The sequence below is a fragment of the Chionomys nivalis genome, chromosome 21 (genome assembly GCF_950005125.1).
Source record: "Chionomys nivalis chromosome 21, mChiNiv1.1, whole genome shotgun sequence".
In the NCBI taxonomy this organism is placed as follows: Eukaryota; Metazoa; Chordata; class Mammalia; order Rodentia; family Cricetidae; genus Chionomys; species Chionomys nivalis.
In genome coordinates, this window is record NC_080106.1 from 11,987,689 (window position 1) to 12,003,789 (window position 16,101).

General features: G+C 50.4%; 1 protein-coding gene across 2 annotated transcripts in view; it reads right to left on the bottom strand.

Annotated features, from left to right (window-relative positions):
• Cmip (c-Maf inducing protein) overlaps positions 1-16,101 on the bottom strand; it is a 193,675-nt gene that overhangs the window by 45,239 nt on the left and 132,335 nt on the right. The window contains exon 1 of one of the 2 annotated variants that reach the window (XM_057753571.1): positions 5,981-6,083. The exons of the other annotated variant lie outside the window; for it this stretch is intronic. Within the exon in view, the coding sequence (XP_057609554.1) occupies positions 5,981-5,998 (18 nt within the window). The 5' untranslated portion in view covers positions 5,999-6,083. Of the gene's footprint in view, positions 1-5,980; positions 6,084-16,101 lie in introns of those variants that run through there. 2 annotated transcript variants of the gene reach the window in all.

The following is a 16,101-nucleotide window of genomic DNA, read 5'->3' on the forward strand; positions in this document are numbered from 1 at the left end:
CCTTGAGGTCTTCCTGTGCTGTTTCTGAATTAAGAATTACAAAATGATTTTAGGACCTGGGCTGAAATGGAAGAGGGGGAGGCATATCCCAATGCAACAGGATGGGGATGGAAACAGGAGGACAATGGCTCCTTTTAGCTGTTATTTCACCTGAAGGGCCCTAGGTCCCACGTTCATAAATTAGGATATGGGAGGTGTTAGAGAACTGCCTCCCAGACTCAGTGGGACCCACATCCATCTTTGGACCACATAGTTAATTTCCTTTACGCAGTTACGCACATGCGCACCTACTCCAGACAAAACATCCAACACAAATGAAACTCGATACTTGTCTCTCTCAAACATGTACAACCTGCAGGAGCACAAACGGTATCGTCCATCCTTTCTCACGTACTCGGTGCTTTCGTAGGGCTACCTACTTGCTGGCTGATTCCCTGCTGCCTGCTACCTACATCACACACAGAAACTTGTATCTATGGGGTGTTTTTTGTTTTGCTGAGGAAGGACATCAAGCAACTCAGGGTGGCCTGAAACTCGCTATTTGGTTCAGGTTAACCTCCAACTGCTCATCTTCCTGCCTCGGCCTTCTGGGTATTGGGATTACAGGTGTGTGCCACTACGCCCATCTCCCTGTGGTATTTTTTTTTAAAATGCCCCCTCTCCCTTCGTCCCTTCTTTCTTCACACTAGTCCTCTCATTCACCAACCTGCCTTACCTCTCTCTCTTTTCCCACCTCCTTGACCCCATGGCTCTGTGTTGGAGCCCTCGGTTCTCCAAAGTTCTCGTTGGACTGGGTTACACTGGGCTACAGAAGTGAAAGCAGCATTGTGCACAGCACAGGGGGTGGAAGAGAAGCAGGAATGCCCATGGGCTTCCACATTCGGAGGATGGAAGAGGCGTGGCAAGTTCTGCTGGTGCCAGGCACCCCTGTGACAAGTAAATCGCTTGTGCTGGTGAAGAGGGTGGCCACGAGTGTGTCCCTAACTCCATTATTTTAATGACACGATGTTACAGCCAGGTCTACACCAGACTCCTCCGGATCTGTCACTAGCGCTTTCCTTGATGCTGTTGACTGATTGTCCCCTGAGCTCTGGGCTCTGGGGTTTCAATGTGTACTAGAAAACCATGTCCTTGTCAAAAGGCCAATAAATTATTTTTTGAAAGTTTCACCACACAATGAGAATCATCAAGACAATCCATCCTCAGGTCATCCCACAGACTCAACGTGCGCACGGTGGAAGCTCCCCTAATTCTTTTGTTGGCCAGTTGCAAGTTATTATGTTTCAAAGAGGAATTACTTAATGATTTCTGTAGAAATGATGTTCACTCATTAAAAAAAAATTGAAACCATACTGAAAAGCGCAAAGAGGAGGGGAAAAAAAGTCCTACAGGCCAGAAATAGCTGTCATTAATATATGTGGCCAGCACAGCAATGGCCAACCCTCATATAAACTCCGCAAACCAGGGTTGGCTGTGGTGCCACATGTCTGTAATCCAAGCGCTCATTTGGAAACCAGAGACCATGGGTTTGCCGTGAGATGGCTCGTCCAGTAAAACGCTTGCAGGGCAAGCATGCACAGTGGTATGTGCCTATCATCTCAACGCTGGAGGTGAAGACAGCAGGGTACTTAGGGCTTGCTGGCCAGCCAATTCTAGCTGAGTCAGTGCACTCTAGCCTCAGTGTGAGAGTCAGTAAGGCTCTCTCTCTCTCTCTCTCTCTCTCTCTCTCTCTCTCTCTCACACACACACACACACACACACAGAGTTTGAGGCCCTTGGGCTACAAAAAGAGACCCCATTTCAAACAAGAACTCTGCAAAAATATAAGCAGCCTATGAAGGGGGCAGCCACAGACAGCTTTCAGAACAGAGAGCATAGAGTAGTGGTTCTCAACCTGAGCAGTGAGACTCCCATAGGGCCACAGATCAGATATTTACATTACAATTCGCAACAGCAGCAAATATGCAGTTACAAAGTAACAACAGAAATAATTTTGATGGTGGAGGGGGCATCACCACGACTCGCCACCACACAAGGAACTGTATTAAAAGGGCCACAGCACTGGGAGTGTTGAAAACCACCGCCCACAGAGACAGAGGAAGGAAGTCAGAGGCAAGCAGGACTGACTATCTTCAGTGACTGAGGAATAAGGACTAACCCTTACCTTCAGTGACCTGGCCGTGGTCCTGACTGACAGGCCCTCCTTAGAGCTAAGGGATAAGTTTGTTGTGTAATCAAGACACCTCCCTTAGAGACAGCATTCAGACGAGGCGCCAAGGCCGTGACAAGGGCTAGCATTCAGTTAGCACATGATGGGAGTAGGCACAGTGCTAGCGAGGTCCTGATGAGTACTGTCTGGTTCAGTTATGAGACCCAAGGAACAGGATTCCTGGCCCAGGTTAGAGCATCCTACAAACAGACTCTCAGTCAAAGGACTGAGTTCAAATAACTTAGGATTGGCACGGCAAAAAAAGGAAACGTTGATATCCAGAGTGAGGCAGAGGCGGGGAGAGGCCTTTCTCCTCGTTGGCCATCTCAAGGCAAGACGGAGCCATCCATGGAAGCTCATCCAGGGTTCTCACTACAGCTCTACCTGCTCTACCTGCCAGTCTGATCTAGAAGGACAGGGACTTCGCTAAGATGGACTTAAGTGACCTTGAATGGATCATTCCAGGCCTTCTACCCAGTGAAACAGATCATGCAATGGGGATGATCTATCGGGAACTCACCAAGGCCAGCTGGACTGGGTCTGAAAAAGCATGGGATAAAACCGGACTTGCTGAACATAACGGACAATGAGGACTACTGAGAACTCAAGAACAATGGCACTGGGTTTTGATCCTACTGCACGTACTGGCTTTGTGGGAGCCTAGGCAGTTTGGATGCTCACCTTACTAGACCTGGAAGGAGGTGGGAGGTCCTTGGACTTCCCAGAGGGCAGGGAACCCTGACTGCTCTTCGGGCTGATGAGGGAGAGGGAGTTGATTGGGGGAGGGAAATGTGAGGCGGTGGCGGGGAGGAGGCAGAAATCTTTAATAAATAAATAAATAAATAAATAAATTAATTAATTAATTAAAAGCCCCAAAACTTTAAGATCTTGGTGGGGAGGCATGTAACCAATACATAGGGTACCTTCTACCCTGATGATATGGGCACCTAGCAATGTCATCTATGTGGGTAGCAGGAATTCAATCCTCAAACACAGGCAGAATTGCCTGCAATTCAGGGAGCATGTTCCTTTTAGTCTAACACACGTGTCTTTCTGGAGCCTAAGCCAAGATGCTCTCAGGGCCAAAAATATCCAGGCAAGGTCATGGTATCCATGGTGAGCAGTGCAAAAGCAAATGGCGGCAGGAATGGGACAGAGTGGCCATAGCATCTGCTGGAGGACAGCTGGAATCTTGATTCATAAGACTGTCACAGCCAGGAGGGAGAAGGAACCAGCCTGAAGCCAAGCATCCATAAAGAGTCAAATCAGTACGTGAGTCAAAACTGGTTGTCGAGCCTCTAAAGGTCTCGTGCTTTCCATCACAGGCCTTGGGACCAGTGGTGTCAAAGGGAGAGACAGGATGGGTCAGCCAAGAGACACTAAAGAAGGTGTCATCGATGCTTGGTGGTAGGGTAAGAGCCAGGAATAAACCCACGAGCTGGACACAGGAGACCAGTGGGTGGGAAGTATGAGAAGGGACAGCAGGAGCAGCAGGTAGGAGGGTCACGATGCTGCAGACAGACAGGGAGTGGGTGGGGCAGACCATCCAGGGTTCTGGGTCCTTAGCCACACCCCAGGTGACGTGTTAGAAGCATCCTTCTGATGAGCTCAGCAGGCGATGAGTCATGGTGGGGCTAGGATGAGGCCACTTCTGGAATCCTAGCTCCCTAGAGGCAATGCGGTCTTCCCACTGAGTCTGCTCTGTCACAAGCCAGGAGCTGGGGAGGGGGGGAACAGGTGTCTTGAAGCTGTCTTATGGCTGGGCACATGAGTGATGTTATAAGGCTTGACTCAGTGCGGGGCTGACAACCTGAAGCCCGTGTTCAAACCCAGCCTTGACAGCTTGTATACAAGGACGCAAAAAAAAAAAAAAAAAAAAAAAAAAAGTGGGTTCTCTAAGAGTTGTAAAACCAAAGCAAATAGAATATGCAGCAGAAATTGAGTGTGGCCCTCAGAGCCCAAAGAGCTGCCATCTGGCCCTTCCTCAGCAGAGCTTTGCCAAGCCCTGGCTCATGAGTCAGATCCCAGACTAGGAGTAAAAAAGATGCTCACAGCTGGCCGTGGTGGCAACCACACCTGTCACACCAGCACTGTGGGGAGTGGAGGCAGGAGGAGCGGGAACTCAAGGACTTCGGCTCTGTGAGAGTTCAAGCCCAGCCCAGACTACTTGAGGTGGTGTGTCAAAGGAAAACAAACAACAAAAGGCAAAGCAAAGCAAAGCAAACAGAAAGCGTGGGGGAAGGAAAGAGGCTACCATAATAAGCTACTGGGGAAATATACATTACACCGGTACAGAGGTACCATTTTACATCCCCTGAGATGACTGTGACGGGAAAAACAGTACCAAGTGTGGACGAGGAATGGGGTCAAACCAATCCTTGTGCATTGCTCTTGTGAAGTAAAAATGTACAGGCCCACAGCGACATCATTCAACAGTCCCCGCCTCCCGCCCTCTTGTGCTGGGGGTCAAAGCCTAGGATGCTGCATGTGTTCTCACCACTGAGCTATGCCCTTGCCTGTTTGACAGTCTGAAGATGCCAAGCACACACTGACCACACAGCTCAGTGGCTCTGTTTCTAGAAATCTGCCCGAAAAAAAAGAAAATCCTAGTCCCACACAGATAAGCACATGAGTGTCCATGAACAAAATCAATGTCCTTCAGCGAATGTATAACTCAACACAATGGGGTAGAGCCACGTAATGGAAAAAGAAGGAGTGCACCCTACGACAGCCTAGGTTACCTCAGGGTCACTGTGTCTAGTGACAGAAGGCAGACCTAAGACATACAGTTGGCCAAGCCATAAATTTACTAAAACAATTAAGTTGCATGCTCATGATGACTGATCTTAATGTCACGTAACTTACACCTCAAATAAGCTATTTTTAAACTGTATATAACGCCATCTAGGAGGACAGAAGCGAGTAGACAAAGCCAAAGGCAGCATGGCTTGTTAAGAGTATGGGGTTTGTTGCAATAAGCAGACTTCAGTTCAAATCTAAACTCTCTTTCTACCATCTACCCATTCATCCATCCCTCAATTATTTATCTGCCTACCCTTCACCCACCCACTCACCCATTCATCCACAACCCACCCATTCACCTTTCTACCATCTACTTGTCCATTCAGCCTTCATCTATCTACCCATTCATCGGCTTACCCATCCGTACCCATCTATTCACCTACCCACTCATCTACCCATCACCCATTTACCTAGCCATCCTTCCTCTCAGTTTCCGCACTCATCTAGCCATCTCCACCATCCACTTACTCATGTATCCATCCTGCGCCCATCCGTCCGCCCACTCACCCACCGACTTACTACCCAGCCAACAAAGACTACATGAAGCCTTCTATTATGATGTGCCAAGTATTGTGGTAAGTCCTTCGGAGATTGGTAAGGGGAGCAGACAGGCCCTGGGATTTACAGTCGATTGTTTGACTGCAGTCCCTCATCTGCAAAGCAGTAAAATGATATCTACGTGTAAGGCTGGCTGTGATTCCCCACGAAAGAACACACATGAAGCACTTCATCTACTTCCTGGCTACACAGCTAGAGAGAGATAACATTACCTACCAAGTCATAGGAGGGAGTGGTCCAGAGCAGGCAAGACTAAGAAAGGCCCTCAGCATTTGTGGCAAAACACCCCCCACCCGCCCCCCAGCCAACAATAAACAGAACCAGCAGGCAGAGCCTCCTGTTTCCCTTCTGGCAGAGCCAGTCACTCCATGGCTGTCCTCATCCTCTCTGCTTGTCAAGAAGGGACGTTACCTGGGCAACACCAGCCATCTCTCTGGAAACTGCTCCTGTGGCAGAAGCAGGCACAAGACACTGGGGTTCTCACGTCTGAGAAGAGTGGAGTCTCTTAGCTCTTCCACAGGAGACAAGCTGTCATCAGGTGGGTGTCCCTCCCCTCACTGGGAGAGGTGTGGCTCAGAATGTACTGGAAATGCTCTTCCCAAGGATGGGGGCCACAGCTCTGCTGCTTGCTGCAGCCCGAGGCTCGCGTGCACACAAGTACGCATGCTCCTCGTCACTTGTCACGGGTACTCTGAGGAGCTGCAGAGGGGAGGACGTCCCTACGGAGATGGAGCTTAGCAAGCTAGGGAGGAGGATGTGGACTGGCTTTGACACTTTATTTCCAGGTCCCGCACGGAGTTGCCCAGCCTGTCTGAAAGCTACTGGCCCCAGGGGGCTTCTGACAGTCAACTTAATTAGAATGAAGTCCAGCTCCTCAGCTACACAATCACTCTGCAGCTGCTAGTGGCCGCTACAAGAGGCGGGCACAGATGAAGGACACTGTTGTCACCACAGAAAGAACTATGAGGCAGTGCCATGACCCTGTCACCATGCCCAAGGTCCAATTCATCTGCAGGCAGCACTGTGCTCAGCACAAGGAGACAAGCCTCTATCTGCTTCCTCCCATAGGGGACATGAGTACTCTAAGCCTCCAGCTACTAGGTGTGTCCAAACTTTTGACACCTATAAAGTTCACAGAACGAACGAATGAACACACACACACACACACACACACACATGCACACACGCACGCCTGCCCCTTATAATGTTGAGAGATTTAATACTTTTGTGTTGGGCCACATTTGAAACAATCCTCTTATATATGAGCTATGGGGTGCAGACTGGACAGACCTAAACAGGTAGGTACCCTACCTCAGGCTTTTCCTCCAAAGTGTGGTTTCACAGTGAATTGTCCCCTACAGACTCATGTGTTTGAATACTTGGCTCCAGCCGTTGGTGCTGTTCTGGGAGTTGGTGAGACCTTCTGGGTGTGGGGCCTCGTTGTTGGAAGCAGGCTGGAAGAGTAGGGGCATGAAGGCTGCAGGTGGGCTCTGCTTCCGGCTCCATCGCTCTACTCCCCAGTTGGCAATCATGTAACAAGCAGCTACCACCTGTCCGCTGTCATGTCTGCTTCCCTGTGATGGGCTGTGGGCCCAAACAGATGAACCTCTTCCCTCCCTGAAGCTGTCTGTCAGGGACTCTATCATGGTGATAGGATAAGTTACTAATTTACATGGTGGCCCCAGAGTCCCTTGCACACCCAGTAAGACAGGAAGGCTGATTACACCCCTGTCCTGGCTCTATATTTGCTATGGGCTGTGGATGTTGGTGCGGGCAGACAAACGGCCTTCTAGACCTATCATATACATGTATAAAATCATCATAATGAAGCCCATCATTACAACTAAATTAACAAGCTAATAAAAGCATCAAAATGCTGGAAACGCAAGTTGATTTTATCACAAGGTGGGCCCTACTGATCTAGAAACATTCACAGATCATGGTGAATCTGTTTCCCTCTGATGAAGATCCTTCCCTTGCCTCAGGCTTGAAAGATGAAACAAAACCTTTCCTTCTCAAGTTGCTTTTGGTTGTGGTGTTTATCACAGCAGCAGAGAGGAAATGGATACCTGAGAAAGCCTGTGACCCTGGCTGACTGGGGACTCCAAGGCTGGGAGTCAGCCCTGCTGTCTTTTGTTGTACGTGCCTGTCCATTTTTAAGGTGAAAGTCTGACCCCCAATGAACCACCAACCATTCCTATGCATACAGTTCAGTGGCCCTGACCACATCCTGTACAGCTGTCATCCCAAAGGAAACTGAGGACGCCCAACAGTCAATGCCTCTTCCCCTTCAACATCTAGTCTCCAGGTTTCTGAAGAGGCCACGGAACTGGAGTCAGACAAGCATGTGACCCTTTGAGACAGACCTTTCCCACTCTGCAAGATGGACTCACAGTTGACAGGCAACCTAGTGACTATCAATAGCCATTCCCTCTCATGATGTGGAGTTCATCGTGTGGCCAGGTCGACTGTTGCTGAGCTGCTTGACTACTGGTAAGTACTGGGCTGTTCCCATCTCCTGCCTCTGTTCTCTGCGACCATCTGGATGGCTACCACCCCATCCTGTGACCTCCGCTGAACTGTATGGGTCATTCAGGGAACCTAGATTTGGCTCGAAGTCAGAGGACTTCATCCATTTTTTTTCAGATGTAGGTGGTAGGGAGGAGACAGAAAGCACTCCAGCAATGCTACCAATTAGATAACAATGGCTACTCCTTAGTCAAGAGAAGCTGCGGTGCATGATGGGCTGTGATGAGTGTCACTAGAATGCCTTCACTCTTCCTTCTGAAGGGTCTGCACTTAACACCTAACATGTTAGCTTCGCGTGTGCACATATGTGTGTGTGTGTGTGTGTGTGTGTGTGTGCAGGGACTCAGGTGTGAGGGTACAAGTGGAAGCCAGAGCTCAGCCTTGGGTGCCATTCTTCAGGAGCTGATCATCTTGGTTTTTGAGACAGGGTCTCTCACTGGCCTGGAACTTGCTAAGTGAGCAAGTAGGAATCCACCTGTTGGCACTGGGACCTCCAGAGCACACCATCATGCCTGTTTTTTCACATGGGTTCCGGTGACTGAACTCACGTCGGTCTCCAAGCTTGTAAGACAAGCCTTACTTACTAAGCTATCCCCTCAGGCCCTCACATCAACTTCCGTAATCTCAACAGCATCTCGGGGAGGTGAGCCCCACTTTACAGATGAGAAAACTGAGGCGGAGAGGTTAAGCCACACAGCCAGTTGTAGCAAGAGAACTAGGGTAGCCACGTTTGTAGCCTGAGTGTCTGACCTCATGCCATCAATCAAGGAGGATGTACCCAGGGCTGGAGAGATGGCTCAGCAATTAAGAGCACTGACTCCTCTTCTTGAGGACCTGAATCCCAGCACCTACAGGGTTTTTCACAACCATCTGTACCTAAAGTACCAGGGGGTTTGACTGACTCTATGGGCACCAGGTACAGACATATATGCAGTAAACACCTACACACATAAAATAAATACAATAACAACTTTAGAAACCTATGCCTTCCTGTCAGTTGGAGAGCCTAGTTGATGTGTGCCCGAGAAGCCAGCTCCTGGGGAGATGGGTACTTTGTCTGGAAAAGGTCTCAGCTTCAGCCCTCAGCCTAAGTGACCACCATAGGCAGCTTCCCTGTCGCTATTACGGCTGCCAAGGAAACAGCAGGACCCAGGTGGGTGTCCTGTTCTACTGGCTCTGGGCATCAGCTGGTTGCCTGGGTAACCATGAGTCTGGCTGGTGAGGATGACCCACCTAGGTGTCAGGCTCCCGGCTGGGTACCAAATCCCACGCACACTGCATCCCAGGCACAAACTGATCATCACACAGATGTGCGATGCTTTCCACTGAGTTCATGTTGCTTGGAGGCAGGGACGAGGCTTCCACTTTCTCTGCAATATTGCAAAGGATAGCTGAGCCACTTGATGCAATGAAATCGCTGGTGATGGTCTGTTCAAGGCAGGGAGGAGAATCCTAAACCTCAGCATCAGCACCAGAGGTACAGCCTTCAAACAACTGCCATGGACCGGGAACCCTGGGGGTCTGGGCCAAATGCAGACTTGGCCTTACAGATCTGGGCAAGGGCTGTCAGGAAACCCTGGAGACTCTAGAGCCCTGTAAAAAACAAGATCCAACCCGCACGCCTGTTGGCTGGCTGTGAGGTAGACACATCCCAACCTGTTGATATAGATATCAGGTGGTGATGGAAGGAACCCCTCCCTTTTCCAGGGTGACCTGCTGGCAGGGTGGGTTGACCTGTGTCTCCCCAGGAGTTTTACCCCAGTTATCTGACTCCATGCATCTGACTGTGACCTTAGTAGAAACGGAGTATTTGTGGATGGGATCAAATAAGATGAGGTCATGCTTGATTATGCTGGGTCCTTAACTGGTGCCCTTAAAATAATCCACATGGTAACTCTCTCTCCCTCTCTCCTCCTTCTCTCCCCTCCCCCCTCCTCTCTCTCTCTCTCTCTCTCTCTCTCTCTCTCTCTCTCTCTCTCTCTCTCTCACACACACACACACACACACACACACACTACTACATGTATAAGCAGACATAAGCAAAGAATGGAGCTGTGTGGCCAGAAGGAAGGAGGGGAGGTCCAAGGGTTGCTTGCAGCCCCCAGAGGCTGTACAAATTCAGGCAAGGATGCTCCCAGAGACTCCAAGGGAGCAAGGCCCTGCTCACACCTCGACTCTGGACTCTGCCCTAGAACTATGAGAGAGTGAGTTCTAATATATATTTTTAGACAGCTGGAGCTGGAGGTCCTGGGAAACCCATATTCCTGGGGAGCAGCAGGTGGGGGCTGCCCTGCAGTCCAGGGCCCTAGCCCCTCACGTCTAGCTGTTCCTTGAGCCAGGCTGATCCATCTAACCCTATCACGTCATCAAGAGGTCACAGTGAGAGACCCTCAGCTCATCCTCCATTTGCTAGGTGCCAGGTCTTCCTTTCCTTAGTCGTCCTGGTAGTCCGCTCCCTCTGACTCCTCAGGGGGCTGTGGAATCTGCATTATCACCCCAAAGTCTGCCCTGGCCCTTGCTGCAATGCACAAGCCCTAGTCCTATGTGGCCTCAAATGGGCGGAGCCCAGCCATCCGGAACCCTCCACACCTGCATCATCTGTGATGTCAGAAGGAGCTACCTGGGGACCTGGCAGGGTACAAGAAGAATTTCCAGGAGAATTCGGACAGGGACGTCAGCCTCAGCTGACGTACGGTCCTTGGCAATGAGAAGCCACGGGGGAAGATTCTACATCTTCCTTCCACAACAGCGGAGACCATCAAACCACCACCAAGTCAAGGCTCCTTCCCATAAGCTTCCCCAGCGCTAATGCCCACCCTGAAAAACCCTGCTGAGACCCTCAGTTCTGCCTACACATAAGAAACATCTTAAGGCTTAAGAGACTCCATGCCAGTCTGGTACACTGTAGATGGGTGGTACCCGGACATTAGGTGTGTATCAGCATATTGAATGAGTTTATCCTTGTTCAATAAAATTGTTCACAACAGCCAACAGGCAGAAGCAACACAAGTTCACAAGGTCATGAACCAACCGTGGCACATGGACATACATTGGAGCATTACTTAGCCTTCAAAAGGACGGAAATGCTGGCACATGCTATAGCATACATGACCTGAAAGACATTCTGCTGAATGACATACGGCCAAGTCTCATGGGATTCCACTCATGTTAAGGTGCTGAGCGTAGCCAGCTTTCGGGGACAGCATGTTGAATGACAGTTGTTGGGGGTTGGGTCAGGGAAATGGGGCATTGTTTTTGAATGGGGATAGAGCCCCCGATTGGGATGACAAAGCTGGTGGTGACGGCATCATGACAGTGAGAACGTACTCATATGTATGCAGGTGGCAGGCGGGCTGGGCATTTTCTAGAAGCCTTGTCTGTGCCGCTTCCCACCTTCTTCACACGACTGAGCCATCACACAAGCATGCCAAGGAAGTCTGGGCTCCTCATGTCAGCTACAGAACCAGTGCTCCAGCATGTGTAGGTTCGAGCACCTGGCTCTCCCTTCTCAACATGCTGGGAACTACTTCATACCAGTGCCTACTGCTCTCCCTCCTACCCACTTCTGCAAGCTACCTCACACACAGTACCAGAGGCAGGACATTCTAGAAGACGCCAAAATGAGGCCCGCTGAGGTCTTGCCACCCAACCTGAACTTGGGGGTCACTCGCAGTACCTCTGACTTGGTGACCTCAATTGCAGGCATTCTTGACTGACCAGGACCCGACCCATGACAAACCCTTGCGTTCTGATAGGCTGGAGCGGGGCCTCTTGCTCGACATTAAAGCCAGGTGGAGTTGCTCAGCACAAATACTTGTGATGGTTCATCTTCACTGTCAGCGTGGCAGGACTTGGAATCACCTGGGAGACACACCGCAGGCATGTCTTGTGAAGGTGTTTCCAAGAGACCTGACTGGGATGGGAAGACCCACTTTCACTGTAGCTACACCATTTCAAGGGCTGGGGTCCCAGACTGCGCTTAGCACCAGCATTCACGTCTCCCTCTGCTTCCTGATTGTGGATGTACCCGTGACCAGCTTCCTCGGCTGCCACATCTCCCTTGCCACTGTGGGCTGTATGCACAAGCTATGAGCCAACAGAAATCCTTCTTTAAGTTGCTTTAAAAAATATTTTAAAGATTTACTTATTTTATGTGTATGAGTATTTTGCCCGCCAGCATGTATATGCACCGTATGTATGTCTAGTGCCTTCCAGGGTCAGAAGAGTGTGGATTCCTGGAGCTGGAGTTACAGAGCTATGAGGCACCGCATGGGTGTTGGGCAACCTCTGCCAAGCTGCAGGCATGACATCCTGTCACTGGGCCTGGATGACAGGACTTGGAGAAGGACCAGGGTCTCGAATGTACAGTTGGCCTCTGTGCGCATTTGTGACAGCCTGTGATGTTAGAGCTGGGTTAGAATGAGGAGTGATCCTTGTACCTTCTCCTGACCTCGTGCTAGGCAACTGTACTTTCCGGGAGGGAAATAGGGTTCAGACAGTAACTGAGAACCCCAGGAAAACCTGAATGTTTTCCAAGAGTGTGGGCTCCAGGTAGCTCATCATGGTGAATTCTAAGTCACCAATATGAGGGGAGGGGACACAACAGAGGATCCAGAGAACACAGTCAGGCACTGGCACTTGACCTAAGGCTCTGAGGAACACAGCAATGAGGACAGAGGGAGGCGTCAGATTCTGAGGTGGAATTCAGGACTGGCTGTATGAGAAAATTATTCCATGAGGGCTGGTTCTATTCTCTGTAAAATGTCACTGTCCAGGGACACTGTGTGGCTTAGACAAGATGACAGATGGAATGAATAGACTCTAGTAGTCACTCAACAAACACTGTGCTTTCCGTTTTCTCTGGCTGTTGAAGCCTGGGTTGCACTAGTCATCCAGAGAGAGTGTTGGTTCGACATAGTTAAGCGGTCCTACCCCAGTTCATGACTTAGATTTGAATTTCTTTTATTTATTTGAGACAGGGTCACATGTGGCCAGACTGGCCTTGAATTCACTTCATAACCAAGAGTGACCCTCCTGGCTACACTTCTCAAAATCCCAGATTATAAGGTGTACGTCACTTTACCTGGTTTATGGAGTGCTGGGAATTGAACTCAAGGCTTTGTGTATGCTCGGCACACACTCTACCAATTGAGCTACCCCCCTGCCTCACAATCAGACTCTCTAAGCAAGCCTGTGAACTACTCTTTGAGAGGCAATGAGACATGAAGTCAAGTTCTTTGATCTGGTCAGGAGGATGGGAAAGAGGAGACCTGTGTAAAGAATTCAACTCAGACTTCAATAAGAGCCTTAAGAGCTAGCACCGAGGGGTGCCCGCTGCCATCCTGGCAGTGTCAAGGGACCCTGACCTTCTGGGTGTCCTTTACTGTCATGGTCCTAAAAGCCTATCCCATCTAAGGACAGACACAGCCACACAGCCGTTGCAGAGAGCCTGGCTTGAGCCTCTGTAGATCTGCCTTGGTTTTTCTACCACTCTCAGAACACAGTCCCCTAGCACAATGTCGCCACCACGCAGCAGCTCTGTTAGGAGTGGACTTGCATCTCCACGAGTGGGTATCTCTGTTTGTCGATGGGGCTCGGGATGTGCTAGGGCTACCGTGAAGGTTCGAAACACCAATGATTCAGGGCCTCGGTGACAGAGTTGTGACACTAACACTAGCCCGTCAGCTTCTCCCCGAGTCTCCCCTTCCCCGACCTGCGCCACCGCCCCACTGGGCATGCGTCACCTCTGGAAGGGTGAGGGTGAATTCCTCTGTGGGGACAGCTGTGGCTGCTCTTTAAAGTCTCTGCCTAGCCTCGTTTCCAAGCCAATGGGCGGGCAGGAGCCACTGAGGCCAATACAAAACTGCAGGCCACCGTCATCTCCTCCACTGGGGCACTCAACCACCATGCCACCCTGAAAGCAAGACAACATCCCCAGATCAGAGCACCCCACTGTCACCACAGCCTCCTGAGGAACAGAGGTCAGGTCAAACGATGACGCTGTCTTCTGGTTATGTCTGGAAAACTCATCCACAAAGACAAGGAGGGGGGGGAAATCAAATAAAATTCTGCCTTAAAGGGCAGAAAGCGGGCTTACCCACAAACCATGTATGTGAAAACCCTCCCTGTGCGGCTCGGTGACTCATCGGTCCCCATCAAAGTGTGTGCTGATGACACATGGAAGCTCCAGTCCTCTCCTTGCTTGGAAGAAAAAACAACCCACAGATGCCACTTCTTTCCTGAACGCTGGGAGAGAGAGCCACCATGCTGTTCCAGGGACCCAGGCGGGCTTTCATATCGAAGGGGAAGGAATCTCGGCGCTGTCAGGTCTCTAGGAGGGCTGGGGAAGGACGAAGGTTCGAGGGCAGGCTTGGTTGTCCGAGAACATAGTGAAAACCCAGCTCCTCCATTTTCTCTGTCATGTGTGTACATGTGTGTCATGCGTGTACATGTGTGGGGGCTCAGGAATTGTCACCTGGACTTCCTTCCTTGCTCTCTTCTAAGACCAGGTCTCTCACTAGGACCTGGGGCTTGCTGACTAGGTGAGGCTGACCGGTCAGTAAGCCCTGGGGATCTGTCTGTCTCTGCCCCCTGGTGCTGAGGCTACAAGTATGTTTAAATAAAGGGGGAGGGGGCTCCTGAGGGTGAAACTCAGGTCCTCATGCTCAGCTATCTTTCCCCTCCCTCCCCCACTCTCTAACCTTGCTGTTTGGGGCTGGTCACTGTATCCGTCTGGAATAGGGAGACACACCAGGTCCCCAGGGTGAGGACTAGGTATCAAAGCCCGTGTGCTGTTTGTAGACAGTAGACATTCAAATTCTCTCCCCTGGTCCTCTGCAGAACCCCATTTCCCAATATGGATGCCAGTGAATTACTAAAGACCTGAAGCCCTATCTAGCTGCTGAGCAGAATCTAGCAGTCTTTTTTCTTCACCTGTGGCCTGATCTCCGCTTCATAGGGCCGGCCAGTCAGTGGCTTCGCATCAGATGCCGAGAGAAACAGCCGCAGGGAGAAAGTCCTTGTTTGGCTCACATCTTCAAAGGTTGCAACCCAGAGCCGTCTGGCTCCATTGTTTCTGGACTTAAGGTATGGCAGGGTGACCAAGGAGGAATGTCTTATGGCCTAGGTGCCTGCTCAACTCAAAGCAGCCAAGAAGCAGAGAAAAGTACAGAGAAAGGGAGAGGAGAAAAGTGCTAGCCACACCGCTAGGGGCTTACTTCCTCTGGTGAAGCCCCACCTCCTAAAGTGTCCATCAAATCTCAATAATGGTATCAAATCCTGCGTGGATGGGCAATCACTTCCGAAGAGCCCATCAGCTGGCAAACCCGCTGCACAGATCAGTCTTTGAATGACATCTCCCATGCAAACCTTAGCGCTGTGGTATAAAAACATTAATTATAGGGAACCGGTTGGTGGTGGCGCCCGCCTTTAACCGCAGCACTTGGGAGGCAGAGGTAGGCAGGTCTCTGAGTTTGAGACCAGTCTGGGCTACAGAGTGAGTTCTAGGACAACCAGGGTTACACAGAGAAATCCTGTCTCAGAAAAACCAACGAGCAAACAAATGGAAGTCTCCAGAACTGCATTGTTCATAAGTTTATCGTCCAGCACTGTTTTGAGCAGTCTAATGGATAGGAGCCACTCTCTCTCTTCTGGTCAGGTGCAGTGCACCCACACTGTATAGGCCACTAGCCCGTCAGTGGTTATTTCCTTAACCAGAGCTGGTGTGGTGCCAGCGTTTGCACTCAGCACACCCTCCTTTGACTTAACAATGGCTCCTGGGTGCACACGCTGTGACTGATGCAAAGAACAGCTTCAGGACATCAAAGAAGCACAGATACGGCCTCTGGTACCGGACATTCTGGACCTTGGCAAAACGCAGGCAAGGCATCACACAGACACAGAGCTCGGGACCTTTGCGAGGGTTGAAGCGAGGGAGACAGTGGATCTCTTCCTGCATCTACAGAGACACCCTACCATACAGAAAAGTCCGAGGACCCAAACAG